This window comes from Procambarus clarkii, chromosome 49 (genome assembly GCF_040958095.1).
Source record: "Procambarus clarkii isolate CNS0578487 chromosome 49, FALCON_Pclarkii_2.0, whole genome shotgun sequence".
NCBI lineage: Eukaryota > Metazoa > Arthropoda > Malacostraca > Decapoda > Cambaridae > Procambarus > Procambarus clarkii.
The window spans coordinates 8,104,330-8,123,686 of NC_091198.1; the positions used below are offsets into that span (position 1 = coordinate 8,104,330).

General features: G+C 42.9%; 1 protein-coding gene across 8 annotated transcripts in view; it reads left to right on the forward strand.

Annotated features, from left to right (window-relative positions):
* Positions 1-19,357, forward strand: part of LOC123763289 (ras-like protein family member 10B) — a 185,129-nt gene that overhangs the window by 154,428 nt on the left and 11,344 nt on the right. For all 8 annotated transcript variants that reach the window (XR_011222407.1, XR_011222408.1, XM_045750425.2 and 5 more), the window contains exons 3-4: positions 13,767-13,999; positions 15,869-15,995. Coding sequence is in view for 6 of the 8 variants with exons in the window: in XM_045750425.2 (XP_045606381.1) it covers positions 13,767-13,999; positions 15,869-15,995 (360 nt within the window). In the remaining 2 variants the exon portion in view is untranslated. The remainder of the gene's footprint in view (positions 1-13,766; positions 14,000-15,868; positions 15,996-19,357) is intronic.

The window sequence follows — 19,357 nt, forward strand, 5'->3', positions numbered from 1 at the left end:
TGTGTGGGTGTGGGTGTAGGGAGACGGTATGTGTGGGAGCGGTTCGTAACTTACCATTACTGTGGTAGCTCTTGTCAGGTAAAGACTTGTCTAGCAGGCGCTTGAGGACGGGAAGATATGAAGATAGTTGTGCAGAGTGACTTGATGGAGAAGTGCCGCTCCCTGGTAGCAGAGGTCGCCTTGTTGAGAAGGAAGATGACAGAGGTCGCTCTGTTAAGGAAAGAGGTCGGTTTCCTCCATGAGCGTGTATCTTTCGACGGTGGGTAAAGAGAGTTACAGCCCCGTTCCTGTGCCAGGTAAGTCCACTACGGGCTCACCATAGCCAGTGCAACCTGGAACGTTTTGTTCCGAGTTGCTGAATCTAAATCAACAACAACAACATGGGGCAAAGTGAGCTCGACCCCGATGGATTCTGACGAGTGGAAAGTCCTCGAAATTAAGAATCTGAATATTACCATGAAGAAGCCTGTCGTTCCTGATGATATAATCTATAATACCTTCACTACACTGGAGGATGAGTCTTGCGAGGAGGTGAAAGCTCAGCCTCCTCCAGGTAGGCCAACGAGGACAAGACACCTGCAAGTAAGCCAATAGAGGGATTTGAACAGGACTTTTCTTGCTGAAGATGGAGAACGTAGATTAAGAATTTGTTCCTGAGCTGGAAATGAGGATACCATAAGCAACGTGGACAATATTTGCACTGGTAAGGAGAGACAAATTTATTTGTGCTCGTTCAGGAGGAAATGATGTAGGAATATATTTGTTCAGGTATAAATATGGTAAGAAATGGTGTGAGTATCTAGTTCTAACAGTGTGTTATAGGTGGCCTTAATTATATAGGTGAATGTATGGGTGTGTAGTGCGGGTATGGAGTGGGTGTGGAGTGTGGGTGAAGGTGTGGAGTGCGGGTGTTTACCTCTCACATACTCCCTGGTAAAACAACACGCCGCGCGCCCTTCATCTAGATTACGGCGAGGCGGCGCGCCTGGGAGGAGCCAACACGCCCTCCCATCTTCACTATTATTACAATTGGTAATCTTCTTGTGGATATATTCCAGTTGACGTCAACACCTTCTACTCTATATAGCGGAGAGGAAACACTGCTAACTTTTCCATTTGACTCTTAAGTTTCATCATTCACATCTTCACAAATATACACATGGTGTGTGTACTCACCTATTTGTGCCTGCAGAATCGACCTCTGGCTCTTGGGCCCCGTTTTTCTAACCGTTGGTTGCCTAATACAATGACACCTGACCTATTTCCCTATCATACCTGTTTTTAAAGTTATGAATGGAATTAGCCTCTACAACCTGCTCCTTTAGGTCATTCCATTTACTCACTATCCTTATGCTATCCTTAAAACTTTCTAACATCTCTGACACATCTGAGTCTCAAGCTTCCATCTGTGCCCCTTTGTTCTGTTGATATTCATTGTAACCAATTCCTCTGTTTCCACCCTGTCAATCCCTCTTAAGTATTTTATACGTCTGTGTCACGTCCCCCTTTCTCCGTCCTCCTCCTAACGTCGTCAGGTTTAGTTCCTTCAGTCTCTTCGTACCTCATCCCTCGCAGCTCTGGGACGAGTTTCGTTGCAAACTTCTGCACCTTTTTCGAGCTAAAGGAACCCTTTCGAGCCCTTAGGATTACGAACCGAGTGAAACCACTGTGTTTAGCCTGAGTACATCCTGTGTGCAGCCACTCATTACAAGTCACTCCATTGCCTCAAAATGACTTTCATTGATAGATCACGCCATTGAGGAGCACGGCAGCCAAGAAACGTGCAGCCCAACAGCACACATTACACCTTGACAGCAGTGGTAGCAAAACCTTGTGTGAGGCACAAGTTCACTCCCATCTTGAATATGCATCCTCTCCTCGACTGTGAATATGAACATTTTGAACAAGGTGGAGAAGAGTGCCAGTAGGTTCATCCCAAGTCGTGATCCAGTGTGGGTGGTCAGATCAGTCTCCAGCACTGGCGAGATGATGGCCGCCTTACTACTGTGTGTAGTCAAGGTTCCACACACCTGCCTCAACTTCGTGGAGAAGCAGCAGTTGGCACGTGCCCGGCTCACCCTCCTCCTTACATGATAGTTTCATAGCATTATATTTTGTTTACGCCATATACATACAAATAATTAACTCGTCAAATAAATGTTTCTGGGGCCAGGCTTCAGAAAAGCTGATGTTGAACAACAGCTTCTAGCATTCAGTCTCGCTAAGAAAATCAGTGGCATTTTTAATGAACCTTTAGTATAAGAGAGTGAATAAATAAATGAATGAATGTATATGTGTAGGTTACCCGGTATTCGTAGTGATGTATAGGAACGTATCATTCAATGTATAGGAACGTATATGTATCATTCAATAATTCCTGTTATAATGCAGCAAAAGTCTTCCTTATGCCACGACGCGAACATGTCCTTCACGCGCACATCCACTCAGTCGAGTCTGTTTGTTCACGTATGATTTCCTTTAGCCAATGGTGGAGTTAGCAGGCGTCACGACCCTCTCTAGCGTGAACCAATGTTTGGCCAACCCGCTATCACACAGCCAAACACACTGACACGTCACGAGGGGATGTGTGGGGGAGGGAGGGGAAGACTGGCTTTCAGTTAATCCTTGTCTACGTGGCTTATCTTGCTGGTGGCTTATCACGGGACGGAGCCAAACAATGGAGGGTGTTTAGGAAGGGGGGGGGGGGCGTAGGTTGTTGACTGGTATCCCCCCACATTGTAATTACACATTGTGTGAATTGGTGTTTGGGAATGGGGGGGGAAGGGGCAAGGTTGTCGGGGATGGGATATGGAGGGGTGTTAGCGGGGATAATGACTGTGTTGGGAGGAGGAGGAGGGGAAAGAGGGGAGGAAGATATGTGGGGAGATGACGAAGTGGTTTAGTTGGTTGGAAAGTTGAGGGTAGAGATGTATGGTTGGGTTAGGAGAGATGTGTGAGAGGAGACAGAATGTCTGTGAGTGCTACATATATACCTTGGTGCCTTTGGTCACATGACACTCCGGGTTCGTGTTTCGTGTGACAAGACACGTGGCACCTTTGTTGACCAGACCACACACTAGAAGGTGAAGGGACGACGACGTTTCGGTCCGTCCTGGACCATTCTCAAGTCGATTCTCACCTTCTAGTGTGTGGTCTGGTCAACATACTTTAGCCACGTTATTGTGACTCATCGCCTGCACCTGACACCTTTGTTGTCAACCCGGCACACCCACGCTGGGTGCCACCGGTTGTAACCCTGAGCTGGTGGCCTTAACCTTGACACCAGACTTGGTTCGGTGTTGACCTTAAGGCCTGTTAATCTCTTGAGGGCCATCCAGGTCAAAAGTGGTAACTGGCCAACCAGGAAGGAGTCTTTGGATCTGGCCATAGTCCACAATAAAAGTAAACTCTCGGTTTATATATATATATATATATATATATATATATATATATATATATATATATATATATATGTAAATTCCTTCGTTAGTGACGTGAGGTGTTTGTTTTGCCTCAGCACAGCAAACATTATAGCTATTTAAGTATACCTTTTATGGTATAATTAAAGGCCTATTTATTGATATAGTCATTTAAGTATACCATAAATTTGAATTTACATTTCTTTTGATTTTTTGCATTAATTGCTTCTGCTATAAAGTTGTTATATGAGATTCTAGACGTACTGTATAGTGCGGTATATACACCGTGTATCTATAAAACATACAACGCTTTTTTTGTACATTTATTAAGATGGTGACAATAAATATTTAGCAAATGCTCCATTAACAACAATATAGTTATAACGAGTTAACACCCAGTGTGTGTACACCCCAATACACCTTAGTGACAAAACTGACTCCACACACTAACTCTTCAGCAGTGTAATGTTGGTCTTACCAAGTGTAAGGAGCCCCTGCTAGGGTAGTGATTATGTCTTCTCTCACAACCGGTCATGTAGTATCCGGACCGGCATCCATTGTTCAATAAATCCCAGAACTGTATGTTTGACAAATCTCTAACCCCGTTCATGGAGGACAGAAGAAAATGTATTTATGCTGGTTAGCATTGTAAATGTGTGGCCACGTCTGTGGTAGAAAAATAATAAAAACAAAAAAAAACTTGCCTTCACACACTGGAAAAACGTCTTCCAGAACACCAGCGGGACCAAAGAGTCAGAGCTCAACCCCCGCAACACAACTAGCTGAGTACTTAATCCTACTGTCGGATTGGATCTCTATCCATGTGAGCCAATCCTGACTTGTTCTTCTCCGACTGACTCCGGCATCCTATCTTGGGTACAATATTAAATAACATTAACACTACCCGAGGCGCTAAGATTCTCACGCTACACCAACTTGTATAAAGTTAACGGATCAGCCAACTTGTTAACATGTAGGCAAAGTTAATATCAATAAATAGACATAAAATGAATATAGTAACTTAATACTAAATATGATAGATGTTGTCATTAATGTTGTAGATGATGTATTTGTTGTTGTTCAAGATTAGCTACCTGGAACAAAAAGTTCCAAGTAGCACGGGCTATGGTGAGCCCGTAGTATAATGATGTAGATGGTATGGCGTTCTTGGGCCTCGCGTCAATAGACATAGGTACCAAGGGTGTTGTAATTAATTAATTAAGAGCAGTATAGATAGTTTCGATGTTCTACCCTCTCAGCTCCACTTATTTTGTTACATCTGGAAGCTCTCTGCTATCTAAGGTGATACAGAACCAGTGACCTTAATTCTCCTCGTCTCGTACTCATAACCTTACAATTTTTATGGTTAAACTCTAATAGCCACGTGTCTGACCAACCCTGAAGTTTGTTTATATCCGCAACCTGAAGAAATTTTCAATCCTCTTCCGCATCTCTACTTATTAATTAACACAGTATACAACCCATCCTCCTCAAACAATCGTTCTTATAGTAACCATGTTGTGGAAAGTACCAATATGTAGTGACGGACCACCAGAAAGTACCAATATGTAGTGATAGACCACCAGAAAGTACCAATATGTAGTGATGGACCACCAGAAAGTACCAATATGTAGTGATGGACCACCAGAAAGTACCAATATGTAGTGATGGACCACCAGAAAGTACCAATATGTAGTGACGGACCACCAGAAAGTACCAGTATGTAGTGATGGACCACCAGAAAGTACCAATATGTAGTGATGGACCACCAGAAAGTACCAATATGTAGTGATGGACCACCAGAAAGTACCAATATGTAGTGATGGACCACCAGAAAGTACCAATATGTAGTGATGGACCACCAGAAAGTACCAATATGTAGTGACGGACCACCAGAAAGTACCAATATGTAGTGACGGACCACCAGAAAGTACCAATATGTAGTGACGGACCACCAGAAAGTACCAATATGTAGTGACGGACCACCAGAAAGTACCAATATGTAGTGACGGACCACCAGAAAGTACCAATATGTAGTGACGGACCACCAGAAAGTACCAATATGTAGTGACGGACTAGCAGAACGTTGACTTTCGTGTTATTGAACTTGGACTAACCGGAAACTTTTGTAACTGCAACATAAGACCTAACCTCTCCTAGCATTCCTTGGCCAAATGCACGCTATCTTGGGTCAGATATAGTACATGTGTGTGCTATACTAGACCTAGGAATATTTAGGTTTGATTTTTAGCTTTATATCTTCAGGACTATACAATTATAGAACAAAAAGTAGTTTACCAGCGGTTCATCACTACACGCAGGCACTTTCCACCACATAGTTACTACAAGTACTGTCATTCAGGAGTCTGGGCTGTCGTATAGCTTGTAAATAAGGTCGTGAGGAATTCCACCTCTCCAGTCGGTCGTCCCGTGAGTAAAGAAGAGTGTATGGAGCTCAAAGACCGATGCCACACTACTCTTTGTGTAATGGAATGACATATTAGACGATATAGAGTATAGATATACTCTTCACTCAATGTTTGAAGAGTGGGAGTGTTGAGAAGGATACATGGGGGTGTGGGGAGAGATTGAGAGGAGTGCGGGTTGGTGGAGTGATAGAGAGGGAAGCTTAGAGATGAGTGGGGTAAGATGCTTGCGGAGAGGGTGCTTGAGAAGGGTGTAGGTGGGTGGGGGTGACCCTGGACAATATCTACACCCAAATCTTTGGTAATAACCACAGCAAACTCAAGTAAAGCTTGCTTTGAAACCTACCATAATAAGGTAGGTTTCGCCCTTGGCAATATTCACTCTCTATCCAAGAGGAGATGTCCATCCAGACACTGGCCAGGTTTAGCAGAAGCTAGCATGTATCCACCCCTAGCCATGTGTAGCGTGGTCTTGATTCATATACACAACCTAACCTTTAAAACGTTGCTAGTCAATGATGTCAACTTTAAAATGGAGGCACAACACATCGGCCTCTAAACACACACACACACACACACATATATGAAGGGAAGCTAAAGAGAGGTCAAAATAATCCTGGGCAAATTACAGAGAACAAGGAACTAAGGATAATATAGAAATACTATAGAAAAATAAAAAATACACCTGAGATAGAAGAGAAGCTGAGAGTCTATTTGAAATTGATATAGCAGCAAAAGCTAAAAACCAACCAAAGCTTTTCTATTGCCATATAATAAGGAACAACAGTGAGAGACCATGAAGTCAGGTTGAAGAAAAATAAAAACAGAATTATCAGAGAAAATTATAGGGAGATGTGTGAGGAACTTAAAAGGTTTCAGGAGGTCTTTACAATAGAAGCAACATGGAGAACAAGGTTGTGAGATAAAAGGTTGGAGGAAACAATGGATAACATTGTAGTCATTGTAGAAATAAAAACAAACAAACTGGGGAAACTAGAAATGACAAAATCAATGGGATCAGTCTTAATTTCACCATGCGTACTGAAGGAGGCTGCAGATGTACTTGTAAAATGTTTAATAAGACACTCAAAACCGAAAATCTCCCAGAATTTTGGAAAATAGCAAATGTAGTCACAATATTCACACACAGGGTCAACCGGGAGGCATAAATTACAGACCTGAGTCACTGACAAGTATTCCTTGTAAAGTGCTGGAGAAAGTAGTCACAGGAGAATGGTGGAACACCTGAAGAAGACCAATTTTGTAACAAAATGACAGCAAGGATTTAGAAAGGAAAAATCGTGCCTGACAAAACTGATTGAGTTCTATGACAGGATTACTAAAATAAGATAGGAAAACGACGGCTGGGTAGACTGTGATTTCTTAGTGTTGACGCTGTTCCTCGTACGACTGGTGAACCTCGTGAAAGACTGGTGAACCAGATAGAGAAGCAAACTTGAAGAACACTGGACTGGGTAAGGGAAGCAAAAAACAAAGTCTCAGTCAGAAAGGAGGTTTCAAGATGGAGGAATGTAAAAAGTGGGGTCCCACAGGGCTCCGTAACCCATCACTTCGCCCCGGAATGGGAAAGGAAGAAGGGGGAGAAACGGGAGGGGGGGGGACGAAGGGTTCAACTAGGGGGTAGGGAGGACGAGGGGGGGTGTCAAGGGGGAGATGGGGATGAACAGTGGTAAATAAGTGAAAAGAAGCGTCAAAGAGACCCGGCTGCAGCCAGATATATAAATGGAAATATCTTTGTGTTTGGAGGGGAGAAGGGGGAAGGGTGAGGAGATGGGAGGTTTGGGGAAATGGGGGAGAGATAAAAGGAAAGATGGGGGAAAGTAAAGGGAAGGGAAGATGGGATAGAGGTGAGGAGAGGGGAGAAAAGGGGAAATTGGGGATGAGAGGAAGGGAGACTATTCCAGGGACTGCCAGATACCTTCTCCTGAGAAGCTAAAACAGACATGAGAATGTCTGTCTTAACTGGTATCACAGTCAATAACATTAATCAGAAAGGTGATGATATCGCAAGGTACGGAGGAGCTAGAAAAACTCCCGGGCTACGATTTCCCACTTCGCAAGGAGCACCACCTCCGTCTCAACCACCCACGTCAGTTCTTGGCCGAAAGATCAGTTTTTATCAGCAGGACCAGCCCGTGGATAACTGACCACACAGAAAGTGAGATCAGTACGAATATCGAGTCCGAAAACCAGAACAAGGGCGTGTTCGCCATTGTGTTCTGCAGTGGCAATAAAGCAACAATGAAGATAATTTTCAGCTCGGCAGCTATGGCCACTCAGGCTGCCACACAAGTCGTCTTCTGCTTTGGCATCAAGATATCACCCCACCAAATGGAAAAAGGAACGATATCACAGCTCCAACAGTGCTTAGTGCTAAGAGCTGTCCCACCCCACCAACAAGTGTCAGCACCCAGTGCAGAAGTGCAGCCTCTGCGCCCGTGACCATCATTACTCCATCTGTAAGTCAACAACCCATCGCTGCCTGCTCTTCAACGGCAATCGCCCTGCAATTTCACACCGCTTCCCCAGCAGACGGTGGAAAAATCAAGGCACAGGTTGAAGCCAAGAAAGCCAACCCTCCTAACCCGGCCACCAGAGCCCCTGACCCTATACCCAACACCTCAGCTACCACCAACCAACCAGAAGACTTCCCAGTCTTACCAAACAGTGGTTCCTCCCACCACTCGACCCAGCCTTCATAATGGGGACCAAAGGCCCAACCAGCACTCGCCGTCCCTTGTTTCACGGGCCGGCATTATCCCTGGTCTTATACGACTAGCGGAGAGGCTTGCCGGACTAGACAATCGATTCCCTGACACCGATTCATTAGGGAACTGAATGTGCTGTACCTAGCCAATGACCTTGACCCCATCACAGCCCCTGACGCAAGTCTCAACACCTCCCCTACCACACAGGGGGACTTCCACAAGGTCGACCACTAGGTCGATCTCAACTCAGACTTCAGCTCCGCCAAAGACCCAGGCTGCACCAACAGCAGCAGCATCCAATCCTGCCCCAGAATCTACCACCATCACCATCTCGGTAGAGGCGCTTGTAGACGCAGACTAGCTTCTACCACAATTCATCGACTACAGAGCTAACCTCAGTCTCAGGCCGTGACACCAAAACCACCACCAACGGACTACGCCACGGACTCCTCAGACGAGGAAATCTCAGTAGGAGCTCCGTCGCCACGACACTCTCCCAACTCCGTACAAGATCTTCTCATGGAGGCCACATCACCCAACTCCAATGACAGCACAGCCATGTCAACTCGCAGCAGGATGGGTGGAAAAGGGGGAATAAGTGAGGAGAGGGGGGAGATGGGAGAAAGGGGGAAGAGTGTGGGGAGGAGGGAGAGAGAGACCCGGCCACCGCCAGGTACTCCCCTGGTGTGGCTATATACTAGTTAAGGCTGATCCATTGTCTTGGATGCTGCATCTTTCTCACTCTGCTTCTGGTGCTGCTCTACGAATTCCTGCGAATGAATTATCTCTTGTATTTATGTTCTGTGCTCCCTTTATTTCTTTCATGTTATTTTCCTTCTTTTTTGCCTCCTAAACATTGTTTGTCAAACCGTTAGGAATTCCTCCTCTTATTTTCTTTAGCTCTGAGATTCTTGGCATTTACTAGTTCAACCCGTTCTCGCAAATTCGTAAAGTCAATATTGACTTATTAACTACGTGCATAGGTGATATACTAAACATAATAGATACCCCTAAAAAGATTCATAGAAAACACCGACCTTACCTAACCTTGTTAGTATCTTAAGATAAGCATCTTATTGCTTCGTAATTACAATTATTACTTAACCTATTCCTAGTATAGGTTAAGTAATAATTGTAATTACGAAGCAATAAGATGCTTATCTTAAGATACTAACAAGGTTAGGTAAGGTCGGTGTTTTCTATGAATCATTTTAAGGGTATCTATTATGTTACGTATGTCACCTATGCACATATTTAATAAGTCAATATTGACTTATTAAATTTGCGAGAACGGGTTGACTAGTTATGTAGTCCAAAATATCTTGTTTTTTTCACAATTGTTGTTCCATCTGGACTTATGGCATCAGTCGTTTCTCTGAGTTTAACTGCTTTGTTTGACATTCCATCACAAGTGTACCAGATTATTAGAATGATCTTTATTTTATTGTTCTCTACATTGTGTGTGTGTGTGAGAGAATGTGAGTGTATGTAATTCTATACATCGGCATTCGAACAAGAAAACACACACAAAAATCGTCAAAAAAGCCAAGTAAACAGATAGACAAATTCAAACACAGTGAATACAGGCGATATTCTGCATCACTAGCAATTTCAGCACTATATCGTGGCTGAAGAATTGATATCCAACCCACAATTGAAAATGAAGAAACGACCTTGTCTCGGTCCGTCCTTGATAATTGTCCAGGACGGACCGAAGCGTCGTAGATTCATCATTTCCAGTTACAGGGATTGATATGAATTTCAGCACCAGCTGTCCATTATAAGCCAGGGTCCATGGCACGCTTACCGCTCCTCCCACAACTCCCCGCAGATGGGCGCCAGTTTCTTGTGATGCGGGAGAGGTGAACCCTGCCTGGATCCACGCACAGCCCCCACCCACCCGACACCCGCGATACTACCCTCCTCAGGTCAGTGATGGATCATGAGCACAAAGTATTTTGTTGAGCATTCACACCATTCTAAAGTTTGGGCGTTTATTTTTCATTTCAAGCTCTCTTACTAATAAATTCAATAGTCACTAACGGAGGTATGGTTGAGCGGTTGCCGTACTTGGCTGGGAAACCAATGGTCCTAGGTTTTAAGTAGTAGTTTATAGTCCGACTTTAGTTGCTTTTGTGATAGTGCGGACTTGGTTGTCCGAAACTGTTGGGGTCGAGATTACTACTAGGTGGACAGGAGCATTAGGTGACAGGAAACTTGCTTAATCAATTATGTCCCGCCCGGGATTTGAACCCGGAATTACAGATTGTGAGTCGAGAACGAATCCGACTGTACTACCGAGACCCTTCCATATATGTAGTGCTTCGCAATGTCTAATCTTCGATTGTCGTTGCATAATGCCGATTATTTCAGTGTTGGTTAAAAAGTCTGGTGGTGATCTGGATTTGTGTGTAGAAATCATACGTTCTTTGATGGAGTATTATTGTTTGTGCAAATTGCCAGGCGCCTTGAAAGAGATGTTGTCTTGCCTATATACTGAGATCGTTGGGACTGACAGTCCCCAAGTGAACATGCGCACGCATAGACAACATTAACATTCCCGAAACCAAGAGAATCGTTTTTAAAGAGAGTTCTTCGTGAGTAAGTAGACGATCTTTCGTCAACTTGTGTAGCAGATTGTCAACTCTTATCTTCTGGTTGGTATCGCTAAGGGTCACGTTTCTATCAATAATGTCTTTCAGGACTCTTTCCTCCGTTTTGTAAGCCGTGAAAAAGAACGCCTTGTAGAATAGTGTAATAGGTGGGCCAGATGTTGTGGCGTTGACCGTTCCATCGGAGGTAGCGTGGCGGGGAAACCCTTCCATTCCTACCCGTCCACGCAACACCTGAGGACTCGGGCAGGAAGACCGGCTGAACCACCTGTCTCCGGCTGTTGTTGTTGTTGTTTAAGATTCTGCTACTGGGAACAAAAAGTTCCCAGTAGCACGGGCTATGGTGAGCCCGTAATGGACTTACCTGGCACAGGAGCGGGGCTGTAACTGAGAGGGTGTCTCCGGCTCTTTATACCGCTAACGGCACAAATCTTTCTCCAGTGAGAGGGGAGAGAGAGGGATAGAAATTTAAAGGAAGGAGGGGGGGGGGAGAGAGAGAATGGGGTAGGAAGGAGGGGAGAGAGAGAGAGAGAATGGGGAAGGAAAGAGGGAGAGAGAAGGGAATAGTGAGTGAGTGTGTTCCTACTTCAAATTATAATCTTATGAAATAAATGAGTCTCTAGGGGGCAGGCCTCTGACGAGCTGAGGTAGAATAGCTCTGGCTTGCAGTTACACTAGAAACTTGAATTGATAGTCCCAATGAACCATAGTATTAGTTACAAACATCGTCACACACACACACACAAAAAAACAATGACAGTATAAGGAGGACAAGGAGGCAACAAAGAGAGTCAAGGAAGAAAAGCAAACCGAGAAAAGCAAAACCAGAAAATGAGAAACTATAGACAAGAATAAGAAAACCTGACAACAGAGAGTACTATAAAGCACTACAGAGGGAAATTGAGAGGCTGCACGGCTTAAAACTCCAAATTTTAAATCCCGAACACCAGTGCTTTGGTTGACCCTTACTGAAATGTCAAGTCAATTCACACACTTGCTTGAGTGAACCCTATATCCATCAAACTCAAGACCAATCCTGGCATCAAATGCTTCCTAGAGTTTTGTAATAGAACTCAATATTGGGTTCTATTACAAAAAACAGAAATGGAGTGCAAATTAAGGCTCCAAAATTATGGAATGAAATTAACAGCTGTGCTCATCTCACACCAGTTTGAAAGGGACTAAGAAATATCTTATGAACATCATGTAACAATTTTCACTCGGTTTCTCATCCTAAACAAGCAAATTTTATATTTTCCCGTTATTAAAAATATTAAATACCATATATGGTCTGGTACTAAAACTACAGGTTCTACAGCATAATATAGCATTCTGTGTCTCCATTGTTAATTTTTGTTTTAACCATTCATTTATATTCTCGATTTTAGCCTGAACTCGTTATTAAAAAAATAATTCTAGTAATCTGCATATTGTATTTCCAAGAGGTCTAAGTAAAGGTATCCTAGGCCTACTAATATATATATATATATATATATATATATATATATATATATATATATATATATATATATATATATATATATATATATATATGTGTGTGTGTCGTACCTAGTAGCCAGAACGCACTTCTCGGCCTACTATGCAAGGCCCGATTTGCCTAATAAGCCAAGTTTTCATTAATTAATTGTTTTTCGACTACCTAACCTACATAACCTAACCTAACCTAACTTTTTCGGCTACCTAACCTAACCTAACCTATAAAGATAGGTTAGGTTAGGTTAGGTAGGGTTGGTTAGGTTTGGTCATATATCTACATTAATTTTAACTCCAATAAAATAAAATTGACCTCATACATAATGAAATAGGTAGCTTTATCATTTCATACGAAAACAATTTGAGAAAATATATTAATTCAGGAAAACTTGGCTTATTAGGCAAATCGGGCCTTATATAGTAGGCTGAGAAGTGCGTTCTGGCTACTAGGTACGACATATATATATATATATATATATATATATATATATATATATATATATATATATATATATATATATATATATATATATATATATATATAATGCACACTGCTTGCACTAGGCTAGGTTTTTCTTGGCCTCGGCGGCTTCGTTGTGATGTATATATCGGCTGCAGATAAGTATTTCTTGTCTCTTATAGTTGATTTTCCTGTAAAAAAAAATTTCATGTTCTATTTTGACCTGCTCTTTAAAAAAAATCGACAAGGGTTTCACAGTTGATTGGAATAACCTGACATTATTATTAAGGGAGCTAGGCTACCGTTCTGTAGCATTTTGCACTTGATTTACAAGTTCTAGTGAATTGCAGCAGCTTTTCTTTCTTTTTTGTCACGCCGCCTGAAGTGCCTCTTCACACCCCTTCCCCCACCCTGGGTGTGTAGGCACACCCAGGTTGGGAACCCTTATCATTGTAACACCATCTTACATGGTGAATAAAATGTATATCCCTACCACAATGGTCGTCATTATATCTAGTTCTTCGTTTTATGAGAGCCATTTGGGAGGAGACGGACCTTCCAGGTGGCTGGAGTTCAGGATCAAGAGCACACCGTTTTAACAAACTAAAACTATGGTTATGTTTCAGTGGTTGTGGTGAGCGGGTGGGACTCAGGCCCATGTGAGGCATGCGGGCGCCAGAGGGGTGGGGGCGGCGCGGGCGGGTGCAGCTGCTGTCAAGGGGGTCGCCGTGCCCCCTCCTCCTCTTCTGGGGACGCCCCACCACCCCTCAACGGTCACCTGCCACCGCCACCGCCATCCCAGCTGATCAAGGTGGTTGTGCTGGGCGCCACCGGAGTGGGCAAGACTGCCATCATCAAGGTACGTCTCCCAGCTCTGCTGCTGCCATTACAGGATACCCAACCAGTGGGTACCGACGCCCCCAGCTGTCATGTATTATTTATGTATTATTGGGCACTAACGCCCTCTAGTCCTCATATGTACTATGACTATACATCTTGTTTTACATGGCAAAAGTCGTATAATGGTGACCATATATTAGCACTTTCCCGCACCCCGCGCGCCACCCCTCGACAGGGTGATATGGGCCCCAGCATGTCACGGAAGCGCGCGTCAATTCCGAAAAGTATATACTCTCTTCAACTTTGTCACCTCAATTTTCGTTCTACGAGATTAAATTTGGTATCATTGTGTTCGCAATAAAATTCTCTACAGCATGAAATGCATATAAACTCCAAAAGCCCGGCTAATTACCCGCAGCAAGCAGAGAAAGTGCGAACGAGTTACCCAGGAGCCCACAAACGCGATAAAATGTTTTCACTATTTTCACTCTGGTCACCTCAATTTTTGTCCTAGGTCTTTCATTTTGGTCTCAATGGGTTCGTAATAGAATTCTCTAGAGGAATATTAGCATATAAAATAAAAAACCAGGTCACGCTCCAACCGCCGACGAGTTGAAGACGGGCCACGCGTTAGCCGTGAGTGAGCTCTCAGACGCCTTCCTCCTACACTCCCAATTCACGCTCACATATGTTTAGTATTATTTCCTGGTGGTAATCTCAATTTTCGTGTTACAGCGCTCATTTAGGTATGAAAATGTTCCTAATAGAATTCTTCAGATGGATATGTGCATATAAGGGCCAATTGAAGAACAACATTGCCTGTACAATACGGGAAAGTATGAACAAAAAAAAATAAATAAATAAATAATAAAAAAATTCGCACTTACCACCTCAGTGTTGTGTGTTGAACATGACATGGGTTGAACATTTGTTTTATCCACTCCACCTGCTCCTGGAAAACGTTTCCTAACAGGGTCAACCCATGTTTTGTATAGGTGAAGTGGATGGTGGGAGTTAGTCTCACATGCTTGTACTTCTCCTGTACACTACTCAGCTTCTGCTTTTCACGCCTTTCTTTCGCAATTTTCTTCCTGGAAGGGCCTTGTTCATGATCACTATCCATCGTGGAGTAAGCGTAGATAGTTTCTGAAGCTGCAGTAAGAAATATAGCCACGGAAAATAGCCGAAATGTTCACACGTTTGAGACGCGAGGGGAGGCGACACCGGTCACAACAGTGGAGCGAAAACATTGGGCCGACGGCTTGTGCCGCGCCGCCTGCGGGCCACTAGGCGCAACAAAGAAAATGGGAAGACATCGGCGCGCATTTTAAAACCAGTCCCAAAAAAATCGGATAAAAACCTGATTTTTGGCGAATTTTTAAAGTGGATGACGCAATGCTGCGTCATCCCCGGCATTACCGCCAGTAAACGGATGACGTAATGCTAGTCATCCCCGAGCGAAAGTGTTAAGTGTTCTTTCCCTGTCATATATTTCACTTATATTCTAAGAATATTACAATTATTGTAATACAATATTTGGTTAGAAAACTTACAGAAAACTATCTGAGAAAGCTTTCTCAGAGGCACCATGCTTGCTGTCTACCACAGGGGCACCATGCTTAAGCCCTTCAATATTTCATGTATAATTTAATGTTACTCGCTCAACGACGCTGCTGATCCTCTCACACACTGTTCAGAGTGTGAGTGTGTTCACTCTCACTCTGATCACACAGTGTGCCTCTACCCCTCCCTCCGTCTCAACCCATCTTGCTGATGATGAGACACACTCGCCCCCCCCCCCCTCCACCCCCAGGTCAGAATGCCATTCCCATGATGACTTTAGCCCCGCTACTCTCTACAGTCTGGCTAATCCGAACTCTTCCAACAGCAATTCGTACACAACGAGTTCCCAGCAAGCCACCAGCCAACCCGAGGCCGCGCCAACCACTGGCCCTCGGTCCTGGTCAACGATCGTGTCTACCAGCTCTGTATCGCCGATCTTCCTCCCATCAGAGGTAAGCGAGCGGTCCCACACCCGCAAGTAAATGGTCGCTCTTCGCAGGTAAGAGAGGCCTCCCACTTCGTTCTCGCCGTATGTGAAAAGTTACCTCTACTACCCATAAGAGGTAAGATGATGCCCATTTTCCTCATCAGAGATAAGAAGCAATCAATTACCCCCATCAGAAGTCAAGTGATTTTCATGTTCTCCATCAGAAGTCAAGTGATTTTCATGTTCCCCATCAGAAGTAATAGGCTACCTATTCCCCTTAATAGGGTACACTTACCTTCTATCTTCTACAGAAGCCCTCTGACTACTTCCTATTGAAGAAACACCATTTATGCAGTATGATATATATGTAATGGATAGGATCCATCATTCTAGTTCTAGGTGTTCTAGCTTTAGCAAGTTTACTAGAGTAGCCGTCTTAAGCTTTGAGCCACTAGAAGGCTGGATCCGGGAGTGTGCTGAGGGGACAATATTTTATGCATGTCAACAGAACTTGCATATAAGAGTACACGTACTGGGGAAATACTGAAAATACCACGAGAATTGTTAAAAACATTTCCAAACAAATGGGCAAGACAATAGGTGAAAAACATGACAAATTTTTATTTATACAAATAGCCGAAGTATTATACACACAATGGACGATTTAAAAATCGATTTAATCGATCGACAATTTAAAATACGTGTGTGTATACACACTAGGTATTATTGTAAACCGAGAAACGTACAAGAATATAGATTCAAGTGAACTGTTAATCAAATAAAAGATTACTGTGTATAGTTTTTAATACTAATAGAACAATTAGAGAGAGGAAGATGTGGGAAGTTGTAGACTTTGTGAGATATATTAAATCTACCGTCTAACTTTGCATCAAAAGAGAGGCTTACATAAACCATTTGTTAAAAATACAACAATGAAATCAAAACCTGTTATGAATCATTCTTATGGGCAACAAAGTAGACAGAATGAAAGACATTTATTTTGGAAGAAAAAACTAAAGTTTCTTATTATAAGTTTGTAGTTGGAGATAAACATTTTGATAAAATGATATTGAATTTACCAAACACACAATACTGAAACCGGAGATTTCTTGAAGTTCACCTGTAATTGCCTCATTAGACAATTTGTTTCTGAACTCATATGAATTGGCAATATTCTTGATTTAGTCTTAGCTAGCCAAGAAAACGTAATTGCTAATGGCAGAGTAGGGAGCAAATTAGATAATAGCAATCACAATCAAATTCTGATTGAAACTGAATCGAGAAATAATAAGAGACAAAACGTTATAGGAGTCGAGGATTTTCAAGAGCAATGTGTTGCCTAAGCTTAACGAGTGTCCTGATAACAGTAAATGGAAGCTGAAGCTTGTTTACTGGCATGAAGCTGCTCGAGTAACACACAGTGTAGGTATTCTTGGATCAAATAATAATGACCCTAAATAAGTACGTAATTAAAGTTTAGGGATATTCTTTGTCAAGCGTTTTAGAAACACTAAAAAAGAAGAGGCGATGAGTCACAATAACGTGGCTAAAGTATGATGACCAGACCACACACTAGAAGGTGAAGGGACGACGACGTTTCGGTCCGTCCTGGACCATTCTCAAGTCGATTGTGAAGAGGAAGTAAATGCAGGCAATAAATAGGCTAGAGAAACTCTACTACACTTTGCTCCTCACCTTTCTCTAGCCTATTTATTGCCTGCATTTACTTCCTATTCACAATCGACTTGAGAATGGTCCAGGACGGACCGAAACGTCGTCGTCCCTTAACCTTCTAGTGTGTGGTCTGGTCATCAAAGAGAGAAGAGAGCTGCACTGTAAGTTGTAGCATAAAATAGTTTCCGTCACCAAGATACTATAGAGCGTAGTACAGTAACCAGTTCTGGATGCAAATTGAAAATCACAGCTGTCCAGTTCGCCAGTTAAAAGATTTAAAATCAATGAATATATACTCAGATACTTGATACTTGATCAGATACTCAGATCCCACGTGGTTTGGTCAACACTGTCCACTAGTCTGTTGCGGCGATGGTCTTATCAGATCCCACGTGGTTTGGTCAACACTGTCCACTAGTCTGTTGCGGCGATGGTCTTATCAAAGACCAAAGACTTATGATTGGAAGTTGTTTGGAATGGTAACAAGCAGAGGTGTTTAAGAGGTTTATGAGATATGAAGATGTCATGGGAGAGTGAGCCTATAAGACGTACAATTTCGACATTCCATGTTTAAGGTTGTCAGAATAGATGTTAAAGAAGCTGCTATAACTCTTATTTTTAAGATCTCTCTGCAGTTTACTCAACCATTACAGGTGTTCACAGTGTGATGTACATGTTGCTCCTATTGTTCAACACCAGGAGCCAGATGTACACAAGTCCCACGTGCAGCTGGGTCACCTTCATTATCTTCTGACCTTTATATAGAACTGTTATAATGTTCAATATTTAGAATTGAAATCATTACCTAGATTACAGGGTACATAAATTAGCCACCATTTTCATTAACTTTTTCATTAACTATATATATTTTTGAATTTCCCCGCAAAACTCTCAAAACTTCATTCTTGAAAGGCTTCCAGTAACCTTCCCGTTCATAGTATTACCGTTTTGTAATCCTTTTAGTTATTTCATGATATTAAGCTCTCACGCTTGATGTGATCTAGGGCAGCCAGCCATCTTTGGAGCACTCGCCATCTTTCCACAAGTCAGGCCAAAATATAGATCTATTTTGGAGTTCCCTGATGTGACCATTCCTTTTAGCGTTGAGAGAGAGAGAGAGAGAGATTTTTCCCCACGCTGACTACCACTGACATGACAGATGCAAACAAATAATTGAGGCATTTCGGATGCAAATTGCACTGTAAATTAGTGCAAACAATTGTACTAGTTGGAATTTGAGTATCAAACTCGCCATTAAGCGGCCACTTCACATTACAGCAACAGTAGCCTGCTTTTGTTTTAGATGTGTTCTAAGAGGATACTGTCATCACCGCAGCGGCAGTTTGCGGGCGAGGTATACTGAAAGCTATAACGGGGATATACCAGGACAGGCTGGTATATTTAACCGGGCTGTGATGGGTATGTGGGCTTGCGGGCCGCTCCAAGTAATAGCCTAGTGAACTAAGCTCTCACAAGTCTAGCCTGGCCCTCGGGCCGGGCTTGGGGAGTACAAATCCTCCCAGTACCTCATCAAGCAGGTATCATGCAGGTTATCACCGTCACTGATAATCTTATACCCAGAAATGTAACCAGTTAGAGCAACATTAGTTAGAAAAAGTTAATGTTGCATACTCTATCATTACTCATTAATCTTAAGTCACATAGCACTGTTTGAATGAGATTTTGTTTATCTTTTGTTCATATCCATAAGAA